Consider the following 26,717-nt stretch of genomic DNA (forward strand, 5'->3'; position numbering starts at 1 on the left):
AAAATGTGCAGCAGAAAAATGTATAGGAGCAGATGGAATTAGTCATGGATTGACTCTATGTAAAGTGCCAAGAGCTATTCAATTGCAGACACGCGACCAACCTGTGAGACATTAACACTTCTGTTCGCAACCCTCAGTCTTGCAAAACAAAATATTGTACATTACAACCTGTGTTTCCTGATTTCACAGTTTCACATTTCAGAATAATACAGTATATAGCAGAACATTTTTATTGCAGTCAAAATAAAGGGGTAAGGAAGCAAATAAATAAGTTAATCAAGAGTAAATGAAAATAACAAACAGAAGCAATACCTGTTTGATAAAGGAGTTCTCTCCAGACATTGGATGTGGACAGCACTGAGCTCCTGAAGACTGCCTTGATGGCTGCAGGTTGTAACATTAGCATTCGGAATATGCAGATTTTTTTTATTCCGTCTAGAGCAGCAAAAACTGCTCCCATCATGTTGTGATGACAAAGAAGGACTGTGGTTCCTTGGTTTATTTATGGTAGACACTTCCATACAGCTGTCTTCATAGGTTTGTTCATCCACAAACTCATGATTCTAGGCCGTAAAAAGATATAGACATAAATAATTCAGAATTCATATAAAAAGGCAGCACAAGAAACCCAAGAAATTCTGATACTAATATATGCATGATGACATTAAATACTTACAAGGATATATCTATAATTTATGCACCTCTTACCATATAAAAGAGCATAATATACTCCTAGAATAGTATTATATGAGGTTTAACAATATGACCACATGTTGAACACAGAGATCAACATAATTCCTGTTTCATTGCTCACAAATATGTAAAGACTTTGGGCCATTATGTTTTGGATCACTTGCATAGGCTTTTTTTTTCTCAAAATGTACAAGCGGTGAAGTTTATACCTAGATTCTGACCTGATTTCTTTATCCTCTCTACACGTAGTGCTACAGTAAAATGTCCACTACACATTCAGAAGGGGTTGGGTATGGTATGCCGGCGCTCAGGATTACGACGCTGGCATCCCAACAGGGTTCAAATACCAACACCTGCCAGTAAGTACCCTAACCCAACCCCTAACCCTAATACTTACCGCCAAGATGCCGGTAGCCGGGATTCTGACTGGTGTCTGAGCACCAGCATCCCGACCGCCGAGATCTCAATTACATCGCATTCAGAGAGCTACTAAGTTGTAACTGCAGAATAACCTCAATAAAAAATAAGATTAAGGGTCCTTCTAACTTTCAGTTTTTTTATAGTGTAACATTACCAAATTCATCTCTACACCTATGAATCTCTTACTTAAGGTTTTTACAGAAATGAAACAATGCCATTTATTTACAGAAAACTCTAATTAGCTGTATTAATAAGTACGGACATTTAAAAAGGAAAACATAGTTGTGTGGTAAGTCACACAGGACCCCATTTATTAATGATCGCACTTGCAATGCGATCTGGACATGCCAGTACCGCCCATGATCGCATTGCAGATGCGATCATATTGCCGGGATGCATTATCCAGAACATGCAGGGAGAGGGGCTCCAAAAGGAGCCCGTCCCTGCGATGTGCTGAGAGCCGCCAAGACTGCCGCGCATGCGCAGTCCCGCTGACTGCACATGTGCGGCGGCCATTGCCAGGGGAGGGTTCCGGAGGAGTCCCTATAGAAACCTATGGGGGATGCGGCTACCTGTGGGAATGGAGGGATCAGATCAGGTATCGGAGATACCTGCTGCGGTCTCTCCTTAATACATCTGGGGCATACTAAATATTTGCAGTTAAGCACCGAAAACGAGTGTTTTCGGGGACATAGCTGCAAATATAGAAAATAGGCCCCATAATAACATTTTATTTTATTTATTTTTACTATTTTAATTTTTCATGATAGACTTTAAAGAATCAAAGCACATTCACAGCAAAAAAAAAACACATAGTGGTCTGATTCTGAGTTGGCAGCAAAACAAAAAAAAGTAGCGTCCGCTTCCCCCTTGTAAGTGGGCGGTCTTGGGGAGCCAATGATGCGATCGTGCAGTCACACCCCCGATCTGCCCCCAAATTAGCGTCATGCTCCCCTGCTATGCCGATCTGGCTGCCTCCTCCGCAGTCATATTGCGGGCAAGTATGCCCCAATGTGCTTTTGTGGCACTGTCAAGCCTAGACTTTAATCCCATAGAGCAGAGTTTCCCAAACTCTGCCATTAAAGTCCAGGTTTTAAGGATATGCTTGAGCACAGGTGACTTAATTAGTACATCAGACAATTTGAATTAACAATCTGGACACAAGCATGGATATTCTTATAACCTGAACTGTAATGGCAGAGTTTGGGAGACTCTGCCATAGAGAATAGTTGGAATGATTTTAAAATTGCTGTCAACTTTGTTTTCCATCCAACCTGATGGAACAAATGTACTATTGGAAAGAAGAGTAGGTGAAAATTTAAGGGTCTAAGGGCCTCATTTATCAATAAGTTTTATCATTCACAACAAACGATAAAACTCGTTGCTATGTATGATAAATTGTGCTCCAGCCAATCAGCTCCCAGCTGTCATTTTCCAAACTTGTTGTGAATGATAAAACTCATTTATAAATGAGGCCCTAAATGTACAAAGCTAGTAGAGAGTTAGGGGGAGATGTACTACTACTAAGGGACATATTCAATTAGCTGTGAAAAGTCACATACTTTTTGCATGCTGGACTTTTCGCCTACATCGCTGGCTTTCAATGTGAAAAAGTATTGCACGCGTGCCCGCTTTTTATTTATTTATTACCAGTTATTTATATAGCGCACACATATTCCACAGCGCTTCACAGAGAATATTTGGCCATTCACATCCATCCCTACCCCATTGGAATTTACAATCTATGTTCCCTGTCACATGCGCACACACATATACACTAGGGGTAATTTGTGTTAGGAGCCAATTAACCTACCAGTATATTTTTGGAGTAAAACTGGGAGGAAGGAAATCGGAGTACCCGGAAGAAACCCACGCAAGCACAGGGAGAATATACAAACTCCGCACAGTTAGGGCCATGGTGTGAATTGAACTCATGACCTCATTGCTGTGAGGCAGTAATGAAAAACCATTACGCCGTCTGTGCTGCTTTTCCCCGTATTCAATTAGAAATCTGTGAAAACGGGACCCGGCGAAACTGTAACATGGGAAAAGTCCTGTCAGATTTGGGGAAATCAGCCTGACACCCCCCAAAAGATGGACTGACATTGGGGATCACTCTAGATACCCCTGAATAGCCCTGCTGAAGGTATTTGGGGTACTTAAATGCTCTCATTTCGCATTTTTGCATAAGTGGTGAAGAATAGCATTTAGCTGTTTTTTTGGAACAAAATAAGTAGTCCCAGCAAATTTGGGGTACCTGAAAATGGGTGCTAGCATATTTTTAAGTTGCTAAAGTGTAGTTTTAAAAATTGTTAAAAATCCACCTGCCGCAAGCAGCTGCAAACTTAAAAACACCTGGGGCATACTTGGGGATCCCCCTGGAGTCTATTTAGCTAGTTTTAAGTTTGTCCCCCAACTTTGGACTTTTTCACCCCCAAAATGAAAGTTCTTGTTTGGAGTTATCTAAAGACTTTTTTTAAACTTTTTTCTCTGCAGTTTACCTTTGGGTGACTGTCCCAAGGGTGCAGACGGGGTTTCCAAAGTTTGCACCCCAAAACCCCAATTCTGCACTTTTATCGACATGTATTTATAGGCAAAACTTTTTCGTCTATTACATTGCATTGCATTTTCGCGTACGCGAAAACTATTTGAAATTGAATACGGAGGAAATTTTCAGACTGGTGAAATGACGTCACTCGCAATACTTTTCCGCAGAAACTGACTTTTCACACCTAATTGAATACGGCCCTAAGCCTTGGAGAGTAATTAAGTGGAGAGTGATAAAGTACCAACCAATCAGCTCCTAACTGCCATTTTTCAAACACAGACTGTAACATGATAGGAGCTGATTGGTTGGTACTTTATCTCTCTTCACTTTATCACTCTTCAGAGCTTATCAATGAAACCTTGCATTATCATTCCTTAAGCTGGGTACACACCTTTGCAATCACTCAGCTGATTGGGTATACGCTCCCAATCAGCTGAGTATTGTGTCCACAGCTTGACCCCCTGTGAGCCTCCTGTGAGCCCAGTACACACTGTGCTAGAAATAGCTCAATGTGTATGGGCTTTATGGGATTGGGAGATGGGGCTGATAAATATTAAACAGCACATAAGATGTGACCTCCCGATCCTGACCATTGCAGGCGCATTATAAGCCATTTATTGACTGACGCTCCTGCATATTGTACACACCTATACAATCGTTGGCCTGATCACCTGATAGCTGAGGATTGTGTACGTGTGTATCAAGCTTTAAGCCAGTGGTTCCCAAACTTTTTTGAAATACAAAGCCCTAGACTATCAGCATTTTTTTCATGGCACTCCTAGCCATTTCTTACTGAAAAATTCAGAAAAATATATTAAATCAAGGGATCAGTTATGTGGTGGTGGAAAGGGTTGCACTTTCGTATGTCCACATATTTTATCAGGGGCACCCATGTGGTGGGGGTACTAATTACCTGGGCTTGATGGAGCAGCAGTCTCCTCTAGCTGTGTGGGGAAGTGGGGGAGCGATCACACTGATTGTGCCCCCCCCCAGATTTGGCCCTGCCTGAGGAGCTCCCCCTGTGGAGCAAATACTATTTTTCCATTATTTTAAAGAGGCACTGCCATGCCTTCTTACATTAGGCCAAGCCCCCCCAATGACCCAGGCCCAGCAGAGCTCTCTATGGCCGTGTATGTTATGATTGGCAGCCAGTATCACTGGTTTTGCCTATCACATTGACCATAAATAATTTGGTTTGATCCTGGACCACCAAACCATGGCATCCCCGCAAGTGCCCCATGGCACCCAGTTTGGGAACGACTGCCTTAAGCATTGATCCTAATTACAGTATGCACCCTTTCTACTTTTATCAACACCATTCACACTGAATGTCCTTTGTTATCCTCATATCCGTCAGTTTACAAGAATCGGTTGGTGGTGATTAGTGGTATTATTAAACATGCCAGTTACCCACCTCTCACGTAGTGTGTGCATTATTTGAAAGCCTGCAGAATCCACACTTGTCTCCAATTTAATGCCACTGCCTCAGTTTTATGTATGTATCCTTATGTCGTTTGTTGTAACTATTTATTGCCTTCTGCTACTCATGAACCTTTTACAGTTTTGTCAGTTCAATTCCATTAAATGTAACCTTCTCTTTTCAGTTCATAGGAGGGCAAATTGTTCTTTTTCTAAATTGCGGTATTACATTACTAGAGGTGTAAAACTGGCTTAAATGAACAAACCCTTTGTACCATTCCTACTAGACTGCCGACATCTTGGCACTGACACAAAAGCATTTACACAATTAAATTGAGCACATATGCAAAGTACAGGATGTGTGCAATGTCATTTTGCTGGAGCAATATTTGGCAACATTCTTTAATGGATGTTTTAGGACATCTCTTAAAAGAGAATCAATATCCTTATACGATAAAAAAAAAATTATGGGGTCTATTTATTAAGCAGTGTTAGGAGCAGCACCAAGGGCAATATTCTTAATTTTGAATGGCAGGAGCAATACCTTTATTCTTCATTGTCATAGACTAGTAAAGGTTTTCCGTTAAAGATGATATAGTTTGTACACACAAAAGAGGTTAGTAATAGCCAATTAGTGCAGTATGGATACGTGCTGATAACAGTTTTTGTATTCATGTAGGGCACTTATATAGAAATGCAGCTGGTACCATGTAATGCACATGACTAACTAGGCTCTGGCTTACTTATTTTCTATTTTGTTTCCAAATAATTCCTAATGTTATCTTAACTACTGTTCATCCATTCTACTTAAGATTACCTGCATGTGGTTTAGAAAGCATCCCACTGCTACATGTCAGTCTCCATACCTGACAAATCAGTGCACAATATGTTATCTGCATTTCAGTGTTGTTTTTAAACAAAGATGTACTGTACATTCATTAACCATAACATTAAAAGTAAATCCACTGACAGGTGAAGTGAATAACATTTATAATCTCGTTATAATGGCACCTGTCAGGGGTGGGATATATTGGGCAGTAATTGAGCATTAAGTTCTTGAAGTAGATGTGTTGGAAGCAAGAAAAATGGGGATGCATAAGGATCTGAGCAATTTTGACAAGGGCCAAATAATGATGGCTAGACGACTGGGTCAAAGCAACTCCGAAACAGCAGGTCTTGCGGGTTGTTCCCAGTATGCAGTGATTAGTGTGTTCCAAAAGTGGTTCAAAGAAGGACAACTGGTGAACCGGCGCCCAGGGTCATGGGCACCCAAAGTTCATTGATGCACAAGGAGAGCACATTCTAACCTATCTGGTCTGATCCCACAGAAAAGCCATTAAGCACAAATCTCTTAAAAAGCTAATGGTGTCTATGATAGAAAGGTATCAGAACACACAGTGCATCACAGCTTGCTGTGTATGAGGCTGCGTAGTTGCAGGTCATAACATTTATGCTGACCCTTGTCCACAGCCCACAGCTGAAAGTGCCTACAATGGACATGTGAATGTCAAAACTGGCCCATGGCCCCCACAATGCTGCTGCAGTCAGAGGGCTACAGGTCCCGAGCAGTGATGCTGAAGTTGTAGATGCCGCGGAACTGAAAACAGCAGTGCTTGGCCCTCTCCATGGTGTGCCGTTGACAGAGGAATTCCTTTGTACACCCTTCATGGCAACGATATTCCCTGATGGCAGTAGCCTCATTCAGTAGGATAACGTACTCTGCCACACTGCAACAATTGTTCAGGAATGGTTGGAGAAACGTGACAAAGAGTTCAAAGTGTTGAATTCCCCAGATCTTAATCCGATTGAGAATATGTGGCATGTGCTGGAATAACAAGTCGGAGCCATGGAGGCCCCACCTCGCAACTTAACAGGAGTAAAAGGATCTGCTGCTAAAATCTTGGTGCCAGATACCAAAGGACACCTTCAGAAGTCTTGTGGAGTCCATGCCTCAACAGGTCAGAGCTGTTTCGGCAGCAAGAGGGGTAACTACACATTATTAGACAGATGGTTTAAATGTTATGGCTGATGAGTGTAAATGTACAGCTTACTAAAATGAGGTGCCCTGATACTGTTGTGTAAGGTTACTTGCTTTGATCTACTACCTCATATGCTAGCTAGATACAGGAACATACAGATTTGCAATAGCAATAATACATGCTGACAACTGTTTTTGATACAGTATGTAATTAGTTTTATTGTGTTCCTGCAGAGGTATTACTTGGTTTTGAAACCAGCATGCACTGTTTAATTAAAGTTTATTGATATACTGTTAATGATAAACTAGGATGGAACCAAATAATTTATATTATTGTAAAATATTTTATAATCAGGTTTAAACAGCACATATAAATAATTGTTTTATATTATGTAATATCCCACATTTATCAGCCATCAGAAATGCATTGTTAGAATATATAAAATATTATCAATGACAAATTCCATTGAGCACCTTCTTGAAAAATCCATGGGCAACACTTGGAATTATATGGAACGCAGGTAAAGCACATAACACTTCTAGCATCTGGTCCTTATATGCTAAATAGAAATCAACAGGGCAGATTATTAAAAGCATGGGGCCCATCTTACAACTTATTAAGTATGTCATTATATCATTTGTGCTGAAGTGAAGGCACAGGATGCCTATGAGCCCTGCTATGGTGCTATCATAGCTAAACATGTACATCTTAGTGAAGAGACAGGAAAGAGGTGATATTATGTATACATTCAAGCAGTGTCAGACTGGGGTATGAAGGGCCAACTGGGGAGATGCAGAGGCAGTGGCCCATGCTTAAGCTGTGTGGTCAGCCAACAGAAAGGGTTGTGGCCAGCCACCACAGAGGATTGGCTAAATATTTGATAGTGCATGGGCTGGGCTCTTTATAAATATATAGTAAATACTGATAGGGCAGGCAATATAACAAATTCATAACAAATTCATAACAGCAATTCTGTAGTTAATGTACTGTACATGTGATGGGGGACCCTAGAGGAGAGGGTGGGCCCTCAGGGATTTCCCCTGTACCTCTGTTGGCCAAACTGACCCTGCATTCAATTCTATTAAAATAATGAATAAAGTTCTGTTAGAAAACAACCATATATTCATTTGTCTAAGGAAGAATATCCGGAAGCTAATATGTCTGATACCTAGAATTATGCTTTGCACTTACATTGTGTAGGTTTTATGACCACTTGCACAAATTGCAATGATATTTAAAAATGTTAGAATCTTAACATCAATGTAATATATTACTCAGGCGTGTAAGTAAGTAAATTCTGCAGCTTGAAAAATGGTCGTCAACTCGGAATGATTCCCCTGAAAACCGCATTTGGCCTAATGCATCTTGCAAACATGACACTGACTGAAGAAAGCAGCCATATAAAACTACTGAAGTAGAATTACAGCAATTGTCTGTGCAGAATAAAGCAGTCAGGGATTTAAAAGGAGAGGAAAAATGAAATAGAGTGATAGAGATAATGAAAGAGAGGATGAAAAGAATGAAAGAGAGATACGAGGAGATTCAGAGAAAGCTGTAAAGGTAAAGAAACAGGGAGAAAGAGAGAGAGATACAGAGAAACAGAAAGAGAAAACAGGAGACAGAATAACAAATTGAGCAAGTGAGGAAAAAATATTAGCAAGAAAAAGAGATCATGAGAGATAGCAAGAAATAGAGAGTGAGAGAGAGAGAGAGAGATACAGAGACAGAGAGAGAGTAAGCATTCTTATGAAAGTGCTAGTTAGCACTGAAACGCACAAAAAAAGCAGAAAGTATTTATTATCCAGACAGTCTTACACAACTTGGATATGTCTGTGGCTGTTTATTTTGGTAGATATTACAGCCTCTTTCTCTGGGGACCATATGGAATCAGGCATATACCTCAGGAGTGGTGAGACACAATCAGCTATATTTAAAGGCTATTTGTCCAGAGGGACTTATTATGTTCTGTAAATGTATACCACAATTCCAGTGAGGATAACCCAGACTCTTTTTTAGAAGACCTTACTATCTTCGACTTTTTTTCTGGTATACTCCATTTGCCACTTAATTATCCATCAGATATATAGGTCACTGATACTGTTATTATGTTTAATTCGAAAAGTTTCTATGATATATAAACGTTTCTTAATATATATCCATTTATTTACAGATTTAGATATACATAACATACAGTACAATCGGTGTCTCACTAATAAGATTGTAAATCAAACCATTTCCCTCTCCTTTTTATGTCTTTGAATTAACACGAGAACACACACGGGTAAATGTAATAGGGTGCGATTTTTAAGCAAGATTAAACTCCCTGGAACACGCAGCGAGTCTTTGGTGAGTTTGCATAGTAACTCACTAGATGTAATAGACTGTGATTTACAAGCTACAGTACCTGTTTACATACATCTCTAATGTTTTTAGATATGCACATGCACAGAAGCCACACTGTACATGTACAGATACATGGCTGCAATGCAAACACTGCAGCATGATTGACATGCTGCTGGCATTTGGGGGAGGAGAGAAGCAATCTATTTACATAAGACACCTCCTGCAGCATTACAGTAGCTGCGTACAAAGACACAGCGGCTGAGTGATTAGCGTATATCTCTGAATAAGGCCCTCCGTTGCTGAGGAGCATTCAAAAAACAGGAATTAAATGTGATTTAAATTTTTTGGGGGATATTAAATTTTTATTTTATTAAACATTAAAGTGTATGTTCAATTTTGTATTCTTTAATTTGCTAAAAACTATATAGAACACACTTTATTTAAAAAAAATAGCATAAAAATTGCGGTTGATGGAAAAATGTAACAGATATATGCTGTAACATGCATTACATCTGCCAAATTACTTGCAAAACAATGAATCCATTAAACTTCTTTTTTTCAGACATTTCTCAAAGGACAATTTTAATAACGATTGAGGACAGCACTTTATATGAAGAATGGTTGTACCACTATATTTGAAATAGAATTTAAAATAAAATTATTAACATTAAAATCTAACAAAATTGGGGGATTTAGGTGTAATGCTCGTGGGCTGGTTTCTTTAGCCTTTCACTGTGTTTATGTATAGACCACTGATAGGACTTAAATGTCAGATTTCATCAGTCTCCCTGTACTGAGAACAGTCTATTGTTTGGCAAGTTATTCTGCTGAGTTTATGGCAGATTTCAGGGGCGTTGGAATGATTTTATGTTTGGGGGGCAACACAAAATCGTTCCGACGCCTGACCCCCCCTCCTCCTCTCTCCATCCCTCTCTCTTACCTGAGCGGCGGCCGCTGACAGTTAGGGGCTGTGCTGTATAGCAATAACTGCACAGCTCTTGCACCGCACGTAGATGTAATGTGCAGTGTTTTAACTTAAAGACCGCACATTACACCTCCTCCTTCATATGGTGCAGGGGCCGTGAAGCCGATTGCTATAAAGCACAGCCCCATAACATCTGCAGCAGCCGAGCGTTTCTAATGTTTGGGGGGGGGGGGGGTGAGCTGCCCCTTTGCCCCCTCCTGTTCTGACATCCAAGGCGGGTTTACAACTCGCGGTATATTACCGCACATTACACCTCCTCCTTCATATGGTGCAGGGGCCGTGAAGCCGATTGCTATAAAGCACAGCCCCATAACATCTGCAGCAGCCGAGCGTTTCTAATGTTTGGGGGGGGGGGGGGTGAGCTGCCCCTTTGCCCCCTCCTGTTCTGACATCCAAGGCGGGTTTACAACTCGCGGTATATTACTTCCAGCGAGTTGTAAATTTAACATTAGAAACATCTGGAGTCCGCATTGTGTCACAGCGAGTACAATTGATGCGAGATTTGGCAAGTTAGCATGTACTCACATTCTATTACATATGGTGAATCTAATCACGTTGGGATCTCGCAGGAATCTTGCACACTTATCAAACTCGCACTATATCACATTTACCCCACACTGTCTTTTGGCAGCAGCTCTATCTGTGGAATAATATATTTTTAGCATTCATTAAGTAACACCCAAAATAGTTTGGTGTTTATTAGGTGCTGAATAGATACAGCAACCCTACTGCAAATTAAACATATTTGTTAAATAATATGAATAAAGTGCTAAACGTTTAGGCTTTGCCTAATCTGCACAGTTACTTGTACAGTAGCATACTACATACAATAATATAAATAGTTAAGGCTCACAAAAGCAGAGAGAAACTCTGTATAAGACCTTCTCTCAAGTGTGAAATAAAATCTGAGCACTTTAGATTGCTCATGGAAAAGTACAGATAAAAATGAGCCCATAATAAACATGTTGCTTCAATGAAGTGACAAAGTTATCATGGCGTGTTCACTTTTGTGACAGAGATGTATTCCATCAGACAATGTTGTAAAAAATAGTCCTCTCAAATAAGTAGGTGGTGCCTATTTATCAACACACAACAGATAGATTGAGTGAGCTCAAAAATGTTTACCTTTTTGCCTTTTTAAAAAAATACAAATTAAATCAATACTTGTTAAATTGAATAAACCAAATGAGTCTGTGTTGTATATTTACAAAGTGGCCATTTTTACAAGATGCTGCTTCTCAGCAGACTTGAACTCAAAATTTAAAGAAACATTAATATTAAGTGCAAAACCAAGCATTATGTGCCACCTAGTAGAGGCAGCAACTATAAAAATCATCTGGCATGCAGAATTTATAAGTGAGAAATATAATGAATGTCCATTGTATAAAGGTATAAAACATTCCACGTAGTTTGATTTCATTATTACAGTATGTTCACCAATTGCTCCGCAATATATCTCGTATTTACCATACAATTAAAACCACAAACACTATTTAGTCCCTCCTATACCTATTCAAAATGCGATTCTCCCTCTTCCATACACAACCGAGCACTAAGCATTATTGACAAACAATTTGATATTAGGGAAGAAAGATAATTGAAATATAAGATAAAACTATATTTTTAATGTTGATTAATTGTGTTAATGGATTCGTTACATCACAATCATATATCCATAGCCAGTTTATATACATAATTATGATTAATTGTTTTAGTCTGTTGTTACTTTAGTAGTGTCAAGGGATGTCTTTAGAAGTTACAATAATAATATAATTTATGTTGTGGAGTGAATGCATAAGCTGGAAATTTTTATGACTTGAACATTTACATTAGAAATTAAACATAAAAGGGCTATAAAATCAGGTGCTCTTTCCTCTTACATAAAACTTATATACAGCTGTATGCTAGCATATCCATATAGCTATTCGTCTGCGCCTTTCAGAGTAGAGTAATCATTTATGGAGATAAATAATATGGGAGCTAAGTAACAAGTAAATATTATAGGATGCTTAAAGATGCTCATAAAATCCTGCATTAACATGCATACAGGCCACATAAATAGATATCCATTACAAATACAATTTCAAATTTGCAACAGATTTAAAATATAAAATTGATTTTGAATCTATGCCTCATTTAAATCCACTTAATGTCTGAGCACACAACCCTCAGATGCTTGGGAGAGATGCATCTGCTCTGCATTAGATTCAGTGATGGCTGTCTCTAATGTGTGTTGTGTACAAGGAAAGTAACTAACAGCTGTGAAAAGATTGCCATCAACACTGACAGACACCATTAGGTGTAATTGTACAGGAGTGGCATCTATAAAAGGCATCTATAAAAGGCAAAACATCAGAAGAATTGTGAACTGGGTTAAAAAAGGTTATAAAACTTTTGTAACAGTATAACAATGCTGTCATATATATACAAATTACTTTGTGGACTTCTTTGAGATAATAATATTTATACTGATTTATGCATTTCTATGTCTATTAAATAAGTTGATATTTTATTGTTTGTAAAGATATTAGTTCACCATGTTTTCTTTCAAATTGTCAACATTGTCTAAATGTCGACATATTACATGTTGATATCTGCAAAACTTAGACATATTCAAAATGTCGACATCTGATAATTCTACGTATGAAAGACCAACATACTGCAGAATGCTGACATTAAAGTTAGACTGCGGGGGGAGGGTTAGAGGTTAGGGTACTCACCCTGAAACCAGTGAATCACATGACTCCATCAGAACTCCCAATCAGCAGACATCGGCGGAGCTGGAATGCAGGTAAGTCAGAGCCGCACCAACTGAACCCACTTTTTGTGGACATTCTAATCATGTCGATATGTCACCAGTGTCAACATGAGGAATTAGGACATGGGGCCTGATTCAGAGATGGACGCTAATGTGATCACAGCTGCAATTTCGTATGCAATGCAGCAGCGAAAATATGCTAATGTTATCAAAGATCACATGAGCATAAAGACCCCCACTGCTGCCTTCTTACCGGCGTAAGACGATGCAAAAATATTGGCACATTGGCGGCCATCTTGCCCTTTTCGGCAGGTCTCACCTATCAACATTATGAATGTTGACATCATGAATGTTGACAAATCATACCGAACCCAGTTCACACATACAACATGGAGTCCTCTAGTTATTAAAGATGTAGCTGCATCATGTCACTGTTATTCACATGTATAAGAAAGCATGTTACAGTGTATTCATCATCCACCATATCTTGTCTACATAGTTATAAAGCAACAATGTGTATGTAACACATTTTGCTAATAATGTCTTCATGCAGCTGTTTAACCTACTTAGACCAAGAGCTATTCATGAAACTCTACTGCTTTATTGAAGAATTGAGAAAGAGATGTAACTGAATAGAGAAACATTGTAAGCAGAATCCAAGATAATTTCCAATCAGTATATTCATTAGGGTTTATTGCTATGTATAGACATATTTTGTATATTGGGCATTGTTACAGGACCAAGAATGGGATATTAGACTGCTACCCCTAACGGTCCATCCACATGACTTCTTTCCACTAAAACAATTTGGGATTTGTGAATGTTTCCTGTTTTATCAAGGGATTGTATAACTGAACTCTTAATGTTCTTACATGCTGCCAGTGGTCTGTCCAATTTCAGCCACCGATTAAAAGGATTTCACAAACAGGAAGTAAATAACAGCTGAATTCTCTTCCAAATTACAAAAAGCATGTAAGGAGTTAATTCTGGGAGTGACTAGACACTATCTGAGATCTAGAATAAGGCTCACTTCATCAACAGTTATTGTTTTATATTAGGACTGTGGCAGGGAATCAGCAGGGGGGAACCTGCACTGGACCCAGCCTTCCTCCCTCCCATCTCCAACCCCTATTTCTGGCAGATCTACCCCAGTGGAAATTTGGGACTTTAAAAAAAAAAAAAAAAAAAAAAGCAGCATGGGTGCAGCTAGGGGGTACTTGGATCCGGTCTGATGGTTGAGATATTGATCTCTACCAGCACCTAGGCTATATGTGGGAGACAATCTGCTGGACTGCTGGAAACCTGTTTCACCTTTGAGGACATGTTCAAGGCATTGCTCCATTGGGAGTAGCTCGCTGGTTCTGCAGTATTTGATGACGGAGTATCAGAGCCCCACTATGCTGGTGGAGAACTTGGACGAGAGGCCAGGACCCTCAAAACAAAGACCAGAACAGAAGTCAGTGCAAGGAGGGCAGCAGTGAGCCTCTCTACAGACTCATCCAGACTCTCCCTGCTACATACTTAGATAAAGAACTGTGCTACAATAGCTTGCTTGCCTCTGGACGATTACAGACTTTATGGGGATGGTAACAGCCTGGTGTGCCCTTACTCACTCCCACCTGGTTTTGCTATGCTGTGTTTTGTTTTGTTTTTGGGAGGGGGAGGGGGATATCTGCCCTCCACAATTTCACTGTTCCCATGATGTTCACTGCTGTCAAGAAATTACTTTACATCACTGAAATGTAACAATTCATTAATCATTCAATGAATTGCAAGGTCCTGCTGTAGCCTAGTGTCTCCAGGAAATAAACATAGCTAATTTGTACTCGCACCTCAAATCAATAAGTAATACTTTATGCACCATAATTGTCAGGAATGTGCATTGCATAAGGCTACAATGAGACCTTGTGCTCAATTAAACTGGCCCCTATTTCTCTGAAGACAATTTTGATGCTTCCAAAATAGGCATAAGTATATCATCCATTTTTGGTCCTGTAGTAGTTAATAAAATAAAACACTAAGTTGCAGGTTTTTAATCTTTATTTCAATGTTTTGATAAACTAAAGGACAATTATTTCAAACACTATGCCAAGTCTAAGTAACACTATTTTTATGTCATAAAACATAATATATTTGGCTTTATATTTCTACCAGTGTCATTCTAGTTGATGGAAACTATTCTCATATTTGCTATTAGTTTTTGTGAGTAATCTCTTCATTTTTATCCATCAAGGTGGTTGATATCTTTGCTCTAAGCAACCCTGCCTGCCAAGTGAAGGACAATGCAAGATCATTCAATTTAAATGATAAAAAGAGGTTGATAGTTTCCTACCTGCTGATTTAGAGGCCTTTCAAACAGTGGCGGATAAAACCCTATGGAGGCCCCTAGGCTGTCAAAATCTCATGGCCCCCTCGCAAATTATCTCCTAATACGTTTTTAATTCTACCAATCAACAATTGTAATAAAGCAATTTTATTACACAAAACAAACATTAACAATTATTAATGTAATTAAACAATAAGTAGTGTGCACATCGGCCGCTAGATGGAGATGACCATAACTACTGTATATTACATGTACGTAGGTTGCATCAAAATTTTTTACAAAATGACAGCTGACCGAAGATGAGCTTTTAAGAGACAAACTGTAATGTGAATATGATGTCTATGGTTTATGTACTTTAAGTCGTTAATGGGTACATTACATTATTACTGTAATCTCTCTATAGAGTCTTTAATGTAAAGTTTTCATTTCATTGAGTAGATTATTTTTTTCTATCCTTTGAAAACAATTTAAGAAAGCTTGATTGTAAGTTTTCTGTTTTCTTTCAAGATCAAATCAATATTATTTTGATTATTTGTCAGGGGCCCCTTAAAATACAAGCAGGGGCAAATGTAGCTACTTCATTAGGTTAGTGATACCTTTCAATGTAAATATGACAGGAAGTAAAACATATTGATGGGTAAAAAAATCAAGATGGTAGAAAAATATGTAAATCTAGTGCTTATTTTTACTACAAGCATTCTGCTTCACAATGTAAAGATGACTACACGATGTGCTCACGATGCGATATCGTGAGCGATTTCACTTGAACTCTCCCCGGCAGCTCCCAGGCTCTCCAGGACACGATATGGTGCTAAAAAGTGTCCAATCTGACTAAAGATCAATCTGCACAAAATCTATCTGCACTAAATTGTGTATGAGATTGGCAAATCTTGCCTGCAGTTGGCAAGATTTGAAGATACGACGTATGACCCATGATATGGAAATATTTTACACGATTTGCCGTTACGATGTGTTGGAACAGGCAAAGTGTGTAAAATATCGTCTAGTGTGTACGCACCTTAACATTATATTACTGAAAGTGGATTCATTAAACATCATTGATGTCTTTTAACTATAAAACAATTTTCATAGAGACAAAAGGTACCTTAATTTGCACACAAAAATAAATAAAGAAATAAATAGTCAAGCATTATAATCAAATGTACAATCAGAGCAATCATCTTTATTCAAAACCCACAACTCTGCTGCTACTCACAGAGATTAAAGTGCAAAAAAGTCCCCAAAAACTCATGAGTAAAAGAACAGCAAGGGGTAAATTTACTAAGAATCAAGTCTGGTCGAGTTAGCAAACTCTGGAGAAATTGGGCATTTTTTTCCACTCGCAAATTAACTAGTGTTAAACTCGGGAGAGAGGTCTCCTTTGCTATGAGAAAATACTGGATAGTCAGCAAACCGTCTGCAATTCACCATCGGTTAAACTTGCTAATCTTTTCACACTCTCATGAGATGGGACAACTCTCCTGTAAATACTTGTGAAATAAATTCACCTGCCTGTGATCTGCGAGTTTGGCAGAAACATTCACAGATCACTGTGATCCATGTATATTTCTGCCTGTAAGTAGGTTTAAAATGGTTAAATGTTATTAAAAAAAATTACATAGTGTCCACCCCCTAAAGCTTAACCAGCCCCGGACTTGCCAGCCAGTCCTGGGTTCTAAAATTATGGGGAACAAAATGAATAGGGTTCCATCGTAATTTAGAAACCAACACCAGGCTGCGGGGCCAGTCCTGGTTTTAATTATAGGGGGAAAAAAATTGCATAGGTGTCGCCCTATAATTAAAACCAGCATCGGACCCAAAATGGCCGGGCTGTAATGCCACAGCCCGGAGACCCTATTACCTGGGCTCCGTGACTAAAGCATTATCAGCCCAAGCCGGGGAGATGGGGACCCCTGAAAAAAAGGGTCCCCCCTCTCCCTTAACCTCAGGCTTGGTCAGTATGATTAGAATTGAAGAGAGTGCTTCCCCGCACCCCTGGAGCTTTGGGTACGGGGGTAATAAGGTGAAGAATAGTAGAAAACTATTGTTTTCTACAGTGGGACTACAGGTTCCAGCATGCCTGCCCTTTGACACTTGTGGAACTACAGGTGCCAGCAAACGACCGGCAACTGTACCCCCACTGTAAAATAAATAGTTAAATAAGACACCACACACACACCGTGAATAGTAAAACTTTATTCCATACACCTACCCATTCACACATACTTACCTGCTGCCAGGTGATCTGTCCACTTGTCGAATCCATAAGGAATTAAACTGCAAAAAAGATTCTATACTCACCTTCATCCTGGCGCTGGTGTCCGCAGCATCCAGGGAAGTCACTGTCACCCACTCCATCCACTTACGTTAGCACTGTATGTGTGTGACCACATACAGCACTAACCGGCTCCCAACTGCACAGTGAGAACAGTCAGGAGCCTCCAGCCAATCAGCGGCCGCTAACTGTAGAGTGGCCGCTGATTGGCTCCACGTGGGCTGACTCGACTACATGGGAAATGTCAGTTAACGGAGCCAATCAGCGGCCGCTCTACTGTTAGCGGCCGCTGATTGACTGGCTGGACATGGGAAATCCCTTGACGTCCCATTAGCTGGCATTCGCGAGGTATCTGTATGTGTGGCAACACAAATACAGATACTAGGTCCGTCTGGCTCGGGTTAAGTTGGTTTGTTTTTTTGAAAAGTCCCGGGGATGCTACGGAGAGCAACGCCAAGATGTAGGTGAGTATAGAATTTTCTTTGCCGGACCAGGCACACGGATTCTACTTGAAGAAGACCGGCTGGTACAGGTAAGCATGTGTGAATGGTTAGGTGTATGAAATAAAGTTTTACTATACACAGTTTGTGTGTTTTGTCTTTAATTATTTATATTACAGTGGGGGTATGGGTGCCGGCCGTCTGCTGGCACTTGTAGTTCTGCAAGTGCCAAAAGTGCTTATGGACTTTGGGGATCATTTCACATTCACTGGTGAACATTGCTGCTAATTCATTGGAGGAGGTCCTATATCCAGTAAGACATAATAGGAACGCTAGTGGTGTATGTTTCCTTTTTTTGGCACACATTGGAACTTTTTATTTTTTATTAATTTTTACAGCATTTACGTTCTTGCACAATACCATTTTGGATTTTAATTGATAACAATATAATAAATATTTTTATAACAACACTGTCTACATGAAATATTAACCTTTTTCTAGCCAGCGCTGGTTTTTTGTTTATTTACTTATATGATATTATAGGGGACTTACTACCCTCTCACCAGCTGCTGTTGACAGCGCACCTAAAACTCCTTTGTGTATATACATTTGATATTTTGTCTATTAGGTGCGGCAGTCATGAGCTGTTTTACCAATTTTTATGAACATAACAACAGAAGGCAATCCTACATGTCACAATTGGTAGAACCTGTAATTTGTGAGTCTGTATCTGACAAACCTGAGTGGAGGAAAGATTTCTACAAATTAGAAGATCTTTTAAAAGCTGAAACCAGACACTGACTTGACAGCACTAATTTACAACAATATATAGATAAGGGAATGATTCCTGGAGGTCTGCGATTATTCAAACCCTCTATATTCCCAGATTCGAAAGAATATCAAGATGAGTGGGAACAATTACTTGACACCTGCTCATTAGCACTCATGAAAATGATTGTCAGATACAGAACAGCTAAAGTTCATGCAATAGAAAATTGATATATTAAGAAAAGCTATGGATAAATATAAGACTGAAGATAATTTTAATGAGATAGATAGGATTATCAATGACAAAGTGATCAAATCTGAAAAAAATATAATGCAAATGAAACAAAGAAAATGTAAAAGAGACACATTTGGATATGAGAGTCACATGGTTAGATCCTATAGAACCATCAATAAAAAGAAACAAAACGACACATACGGTGAGAATAGAAAGGATAGAAATATGTTTAATGGTAACAGGAGATCAGAGATATACACAGAAATAAATGATCTGGATGTTTATACTCATTCAAACAGATTTTTGCCCCTCATGAATTTTAGAGGTGAAAACATAAAACATCATTCACCTTTTCAGCATAAACGATATATAAACAGAGACACTCCAAAAAGAAAAACCCTGAACCCCAGAACTAACATAGAGCCAACTAATGAAAATTATGATTCAAGAGCTAATTTTTTAGGAGCTTGTCCGAAATTATATCAACGGGATATACAGAAACAAAATCAGTACAAAGACACACCAAAAAGACCCAGAGAAAGAAGTTTAGAGGCAGAAGAGGAGGGGTACGCCTCAAAAAAAAATCCAAGACGAGTATAAAAACTCCCCCTATTTCCAATACCAGTAAACAGTGTATTTTCAATATTTCAGACTTGAATGACTCACAATTATCATTGTTAAGTAAAGGTTTAAAATTCTCTCCAAGCAGTGAACCCAATATATTTGATCTATATGTAGACCTTAATCGGTTCATATGAACCTTATGTCGCAAAAGATTTTTTGCCAAAAAACATCTTCAACAACTGGACGATACCTCAATACCTAATGTTCTGGATAGTATAGATCATGTCATGTTAACCACACTAGAAGAATTGTGGACGGAAAATAATACAGAGGATAATATTACAATAGAAGGGAAAAAAACTTTGATATTAAAAGAATCTAACTAAATTTAAGAACAAATCAGAATTTTTCCCCATTACTGCTAAAAGCAATAGTATAATTTTATAGAGAGATGATGACATCTCTCTATAAAATTACCCTTGATGACTTTAGAAATATGTGAAAAAAAACAACAGGGAAGCACTCTCTTCAATTCTAATCTTTCCAGTCAGGAGAATAAAGCCCTTAAAGAACTCACAAAGGATGAGTCTATCATCATAAAGGAGGCAGATAAGGGAGGATTTGTAGTGGTCATGAACCATTCTGATTATACTAATGAGGCATTTAAACAACTAACAGATCATAAATTCTACAAGGTTTTATTGAAGGACCCTACAAAAAACTACTTGATAGAATTGAAGATGCTATTGGACTGCATTTACATCTGGTATCAAATCTGGAGAAATAAACAGATTTTTGTTTCCACAATTTCCAACTACCCCCACTTTTTATTTTCTTCCCAAAATACACAAATCCCTCACTGCACCCCCTGGGCATCCCATTATTTCTAGTATTAATTCCTTAACCTCTTCTCTTTCCTATTATTTAAATTCTTATTTGTAACCCTATGTTTATGCCCTGAGGTCCCATCTCAGAGATACCACCCATTTTTTGAACCAAATTCAGAATATTGTTTGGAAGGATAGTTATGCCTTCCTTAAGTTAGACGTCAATGCCATGTATAACCACATTCCTAATCAATTAGGTTGTGAGGTTATACTGAGATGATTAACTCAGGATCCGGACCTCGGGGCAGAACACAGATCCTCTCTCATATCATATATATCATTAATTCTCTTGCACAATTATTTTCTATTTTTGGACACATTATTTACAGGTAATGGGAACGGCAATGGGGACCAGGTTCGCGCCCAGCTATGCCAATCTCTACATGGGGGAGGTGGAGGAGACCCATGTGTGGGGAGGCTGCTGGGCGTCGAGCCTGGTCTTCTATGGCCGTTATATAGATGATCTTTTTATTATTTGGGATGGGGATTTTACTTCAGCCTCCTCTTTTGTCACCTCTTTAAATTCTAACAGTTATAATCTGATTTTCACTTTCACACTAAACATGTCAATTTTCTGGATGTGACTCTTGAATCCCATGGTGATACCATAGTTACATCTAACTATGTTAAAACAGTTAACACTAATTCATATTTACATTATAGAACTGCGCATCATGCACCATGGAAACAAAATATTCCTAAAGGATAATTTATGTATTTAAGATGCAATTGCACAAATATGGATACTTTTTCTATACAAGCTGAGGAGCTATTGGAATCTTTTAGAGAACGGGGTTACCCAGATGATCTATTGAAAAGGTCCTATAATGAAGTTGTAGCCATGAATAGACAAAATCTCTTAAATAACAAAAATGTAACGTATATATCTCAGACTAACGAGAGGGAAATAGAGACCAGGGAACTTGCATTTATATGCAAATATAATAATTGTGCTTGGGAAATTAGAACTGTAATCTCTAATAACTATAGAGTACTTAAACAAGACAATCTGTTATGTGATTTATTACCTGAGAAACCCCATGTCATATATCAAAAAAATAGGTCCCTTAAAACCATTTTGGCACCCAGTCATTTAAGAGAAATATAGACTAAAGAGAACATGGGATCAGGATCAGATTGGTTGACCATCAAACCATGTGGTTTCTTTAAATGTGGCAGGTTAAGATGCACAATGTGCTCATATATACCTAGAAGGATGATATCAGTTTCTCTACCTCTCACTAATGAAAATTACCAACTTAAATATTTTATGAACTGTGAATCTAATTATATGATTTACTTACTAACATGTGTTTGCTACTTACACTATGTGAGTCGAACAACTAGACCATTATCTGTTTGATTCATGGAACATCGCAGAAATATTTTGAACAAATGCACTACTCACAGCATACCAAGACACTTTAATCTCAAACATCAAAGTGATCCCTCTAGCCTTTCTGTGGTGGGTTTAGAAATGATTGCCCAGACCCCCAGAGGAGGAGATAGATTTTACCGTCTATGCAAAAGGGAGGTTTATTGGATGCTGAAGTTCAACTCTCTGCACCCGGATGGTCTAAATGAGACTATAGAATCAAACTCAGTTATATAATCTCATTTGAGGAGTTGATGAATCTATAGCTTTTTTATATTTATTTTTATTATTTTTTATCTGATACTGAGTATCATTTTCCTTCAATATTTTATGCCTCTGAATACATTGTTTCTGTTTAAGAATATTATTCATCTATCGTTGCTACTTATGAGATACTATTCCATTAATATGGATCCTGAGGAAATGTATATATGTCTATGCATCAGTACACTGTACGGTATATTGATTAGCATTGTATATACATATGAGGAGAAATATTAGAAGAACCCCTATACACTCTGTCAATTTGGTCAATTATAGAGAGAGTAGAATTTAGTATGATATACTCTGCTATTTCCATTAGCTATATAGAGAATGTAATATGGTAAACTTGAGCTTCATGAGTGGACATATGCGCACTGTGACGCTTTATTTGTCTATTCTCTGACTTTTATTTATTTGTACTAGTTAATTATGTTGTTAGTTCTGTGTCATTTTGGATTTACTACTATATATGGCACCAGTGGCATCACAAGGGGGGGTGGGGCGGGGGTGACACCAAAAGCTGCACCCTCCTGCCTGCACCCCCCTGGATGCGCAGCCTACCGCCATTAAACTAATACAGCTGCCTGCATCCTCCAGTCTGCTCCCCACTACTGGTCCCGGACAGAAAGACAAAGAGGGGGGGACCCGCGGAGTAATGGGCCAGTGGCGGCCGAGATCCCAGTGCATGCCATCAGTAAGGATCCACAGAGCTGGGCAGCAGCTGCCTGTGTCACTGCCACTGGCTGCAGCAACCCTGACTGTAGCTACTAGCTAGCTATACTTCCTGGTGGCTGGGCCCTCCCCCAGACCAGCCACCTTACCATGAGCTCAGAGCAGCCGAGAGCAGTACCTGCCTGAGCTGAGCTTTGTTCTTCCCTTCCAGTGGCTCCGCTGCTTTGACTCAGGACTTTACCCTTGCTGCAACAGTCTTCAGTAAGGACACCACAGAGCACTGACAGAGGTAAGGGAGGGACAGAACAACAGAAGGGAATGTGTGTGTGTGTGGGGGGGGGGGAGCTCACTCACAGAGGGAAATGTGTGTGTGGGGGGAGGGGGGTCACTGACAGAGGAGGATGGAGGCTCGGTGACAGAGGAATGTGTAGGGGAGCTCATTGGCTGAGGGGAATGTGTGTGTCTGAGGGGATGGGGGCTCACTGACTGAGGGGAGTGTGTGTGTGTGCAGGGGGGTTCAGTCATGGAGGGGAATGAGTGTGTGTGGGGAGGGGGGCTCACTGACAGAGGAGAATGAGTGTGGGGAGGGGGGCTGACTGAGAGAAATGTGTGTGTGTGTGTGGGGGGGGAGGGTGCTTACTGACAGGGGAATGTGTGTGTGTGTGTGTGTGTGGAGAGTGGGGCTTACTCACAGAGGGGAATGTGTATGTGTGGGGAGGGGGGGAGGGAGGCTCACTGACTGAGGCGAATGTATGAATGTGGGGATGGGGGCTCACTCATGAAGGGGAATGTGTGTGTGCGTGTGGGGAGGGGTGCTCATTGACAGAGGGGAACAGTGTGGGGAGGGAGGCTCACTGACTGAGGGGAATGTGTGTACATGGGGAAGGGGGCTCACTCACAGAGGCAAATGTGTGTGTGTGTGGGGCTCATTGACAGATGGCAATGAGTGTGGGGAAGGGGGCCTCACTGACAGGGGAATGTGTGTGGGGATGGGGGTTCACTCACGGAGGGGAGTGTGTGTGTGTGTGGGGATGGGGGCTCATTGACAGAGGGTAAATTGTGGGGAGGGGTTTACTGACAGAGTGGAATGTGTGGGATGGAGGCTCACTCTTGGAGGGGAATGTGTATGTGTGGGGAGGGGGTTTACTGACTGAGGGGAATGTGTGTGTGTGGGGAGGGGGGCTCATTGACATAGGGGAGTGTGTGTGTGTGGGGAGGGGGTTTAATGACAGAGGGGAATGTGTGGGGAGGGGGGCTCACTGACTGAGGGGAATGTGTGTGTGTGGGGAGGGGGGCTCTCTGACAGAAGGGAATGTGTGGGGAGGGGGGCTCACTGACTGAGGGTAAAGTGTGTGTGTGTGGGGAGGTGAGGGGAGCTCACTTACTGAGGGGAATGTGCGTGTGTAGGGAGGGGGCTCACTCACAGAGTGGAATGCGTTTGTGTGTGGAGGGGACTCACTGACAGAGGAGAATTAGTATGGGGAGGGGGCTCACTTATGGTGGGGAATGTGTGTGTGGGGAGGGGGGCTTACTGACAGAGAGGAATGTGTCAGTAAGATCACAGAGAGAAAGCGGGAAATGTGTCTGTGTGTGGGGGGGGATCAGTAACACACAAAGGACACAAAGGAGAATGTGGGGAGATTGCGGAGAGAGAGGAATATGGGGGGATTGCTGAGAGAAGTGTGGGTGGGGGACTGTGGCTGCCTGATACAATAAAGTTTTTTTTTTAGTTTAGGCGCACAAGATGTTATGATATCATGCACACTGCACAACTGACAGATCCAGCCATAGTGTGAAGAGGAGCAGACATAACACACAGGAGAAGGTAAGGGTCTGTGGGCTGCAAGGGGCTGGTTGTGAGTGCTTCCTAGAGAGAAAGAAGGGGTGCTGGCTGGGGAGACGCTGCAGAGCTGGAGTTGCAGAAACATGGTGAGTGGGGGGCCTTGCCTATTTTGTCAGTCCTGGGCCCCACGATTTCTGATGGCAGCCCTGCACTTTGGTCCCGATTTTTTTTTTGTATGGGGGATGGTGTCACCGTGCTTTACAGCATCGGGTGACACCAACCCTAGTGATGCCTCTGCATGGTACTATTACTATCAAATAGAATGATTGTCAGGATCTATTTCATGTGGGTTTTGAAGCAATAATATGTAAATACTCTACAGGGTATTTTAAACATCCCCTCTACATAATTAGATTTCATTCTGATTATGTATTTACCTACTACTGTGGCAGCTCTCCTCTATACATGGGTTTAATACGCATGTGCAACCAGACGATCTGTCTCTAGCGTCTGGTTGCCATGCCTACCCTGACAGATGCTGCTGATCAATCAGTCCTCTGAGAGAGGAGATCGTTGCTTCACGTCAACTCCTTCCTGAATAGATCTGCTCATGTGATCTATATACATCACATGATCAGAGGGGGACACATGATCAGGATATACCCACAAGGTATTTACATATCTCTTTTATTTCCTCTCATTTTTACATTGTTATTGTAACTATCCTTATAGGAATAGGATGTGATCTACTATATCTATACACAGACATGTGGGATTGCCTATTAATGAGATAATATAAATATTTTAAAGACGGTTTTGTTTAAACACACACAGGTGTTAATGAGTTGTAATTATCCAAATGGTATTTATATGGACCATTAAGACAATGTACATTCATGCACCTGAGGAAGCTGGGATTATACTTACCCAGGGAAACACGCTGAGCTTCAAACTACACCACTTTGGACCTATATGGAATATTGACTCTTACCTATGGATTATCATTTGGACCCACATTTCACCGGATCACGGGATTGCGGCATATCACCTATGGACACCCCTAGAGCACACAACAACAAAGACTTTGGGAATCATTCCATATTCACTGGTGAACATTGCTGCTAATTCATTGGAGGAGGTCCTATATCCAGTAAGACATAATAGGAACGCTAGTGGTGTATGTTTCCTTTTTTTATTTTTTATAAATTTTTACAGTATTTAATTTCTTGCACAATACCATTTTGGATTTTAATTGATAACAATATAATAAATATTTTTAGAACAACACAGTCTACATGAAATATTAACCTTTTTCATGCCAGCACTGTTTTTTTGTTTATTTACCAAAGGGCAGGCATGCTGGCACCTGTAGTTCCACTATAAAATACAATAGTTTACTTATATTTATCACTTTATTACCCCCGTACCCACAGTCCAGTTGTCCGGGGAAGAGCCCTGGGCTTCAGACCAAGCCTGGAGTTTTGGGGGAGACCCCTTCTTGGTGTGGTCCCCACTTGTCCTGAGATAAACGGCTTGGCCTGACAGGCTTGGGCTGATAATGCTTTTGATACGGAGCCCAGGTGAAAGGGTCTCCGGGCTGTGGCTTTACAGCCCAGTCGGTTTGGGTCCAGTGCTGGTTTTAAATATAGGGGGTACCCCATGCAATTTTTTTCCCCCTATATTTAAAACCAGGACTGGCCCTGCAGCCTGGTGCAGGTTCCTAAATTACGGTGGAACCCTGCTCATTTTGTTACCCGTAATTTCTGGAACCAGGACTAGCTGGCAAATCCGGGGCTGATTAAACTTAAGGGGGGGGGGGGGGCCCATGTAATTTTTTTCCAAACGTTTAACCTTTTTAAAACTATTTAGAGGCAGAAACATACATGGATCACAGTGATCTGTGTATGTTTCTGGCAAACTAGCAGATCACAGGCAGGTGAATTTATTTCACAAGTTTTTACAGGAGAGTTGTCCTCTCTGCTT

General features: G+C 40.2%; 1 protein-coding gene across 4 annotated transcripts in view; it reads right to left on the bottom strand.

Annotated features, from left to right (window-relative positions):
- The window catches only part of KCND2 (potassium voltage-gated channel subfamily D member 2), a 456,159-nt gene that overhangs the window by 2,002 nt on the left and 427,440 nt on the right, over positions 1-26,717 (bottom strand). For all 4 annotated transcript variants that reach the window (XM_088456173.1, XM_088456155.1, XM_088456182.1 and 1 more), the window contains one exon: positions 313-563. In XM_088456173.1, the coding sequence (XP_088312299.1) occupies positions 313-563 (251 nt within the window). The remainder of the gene's footprint in view (positions 1-312; positions 564-26,717) is intronic.

The sequence above is a fragment of the Taudactylus pleione genome, unplaced genomic scaffold (assembly GCF_031769625.1).
Source record: "Taudactylus pleione unplaced genomic scaffold, aTauple2 ptg000041l, whole genome shotgun sequence".
NCBI lineage: Eukaryota > Metazoa > Chordata > Amphibia > Anura > Myobatrachidae > Taudactylus > Taudactylus pleione.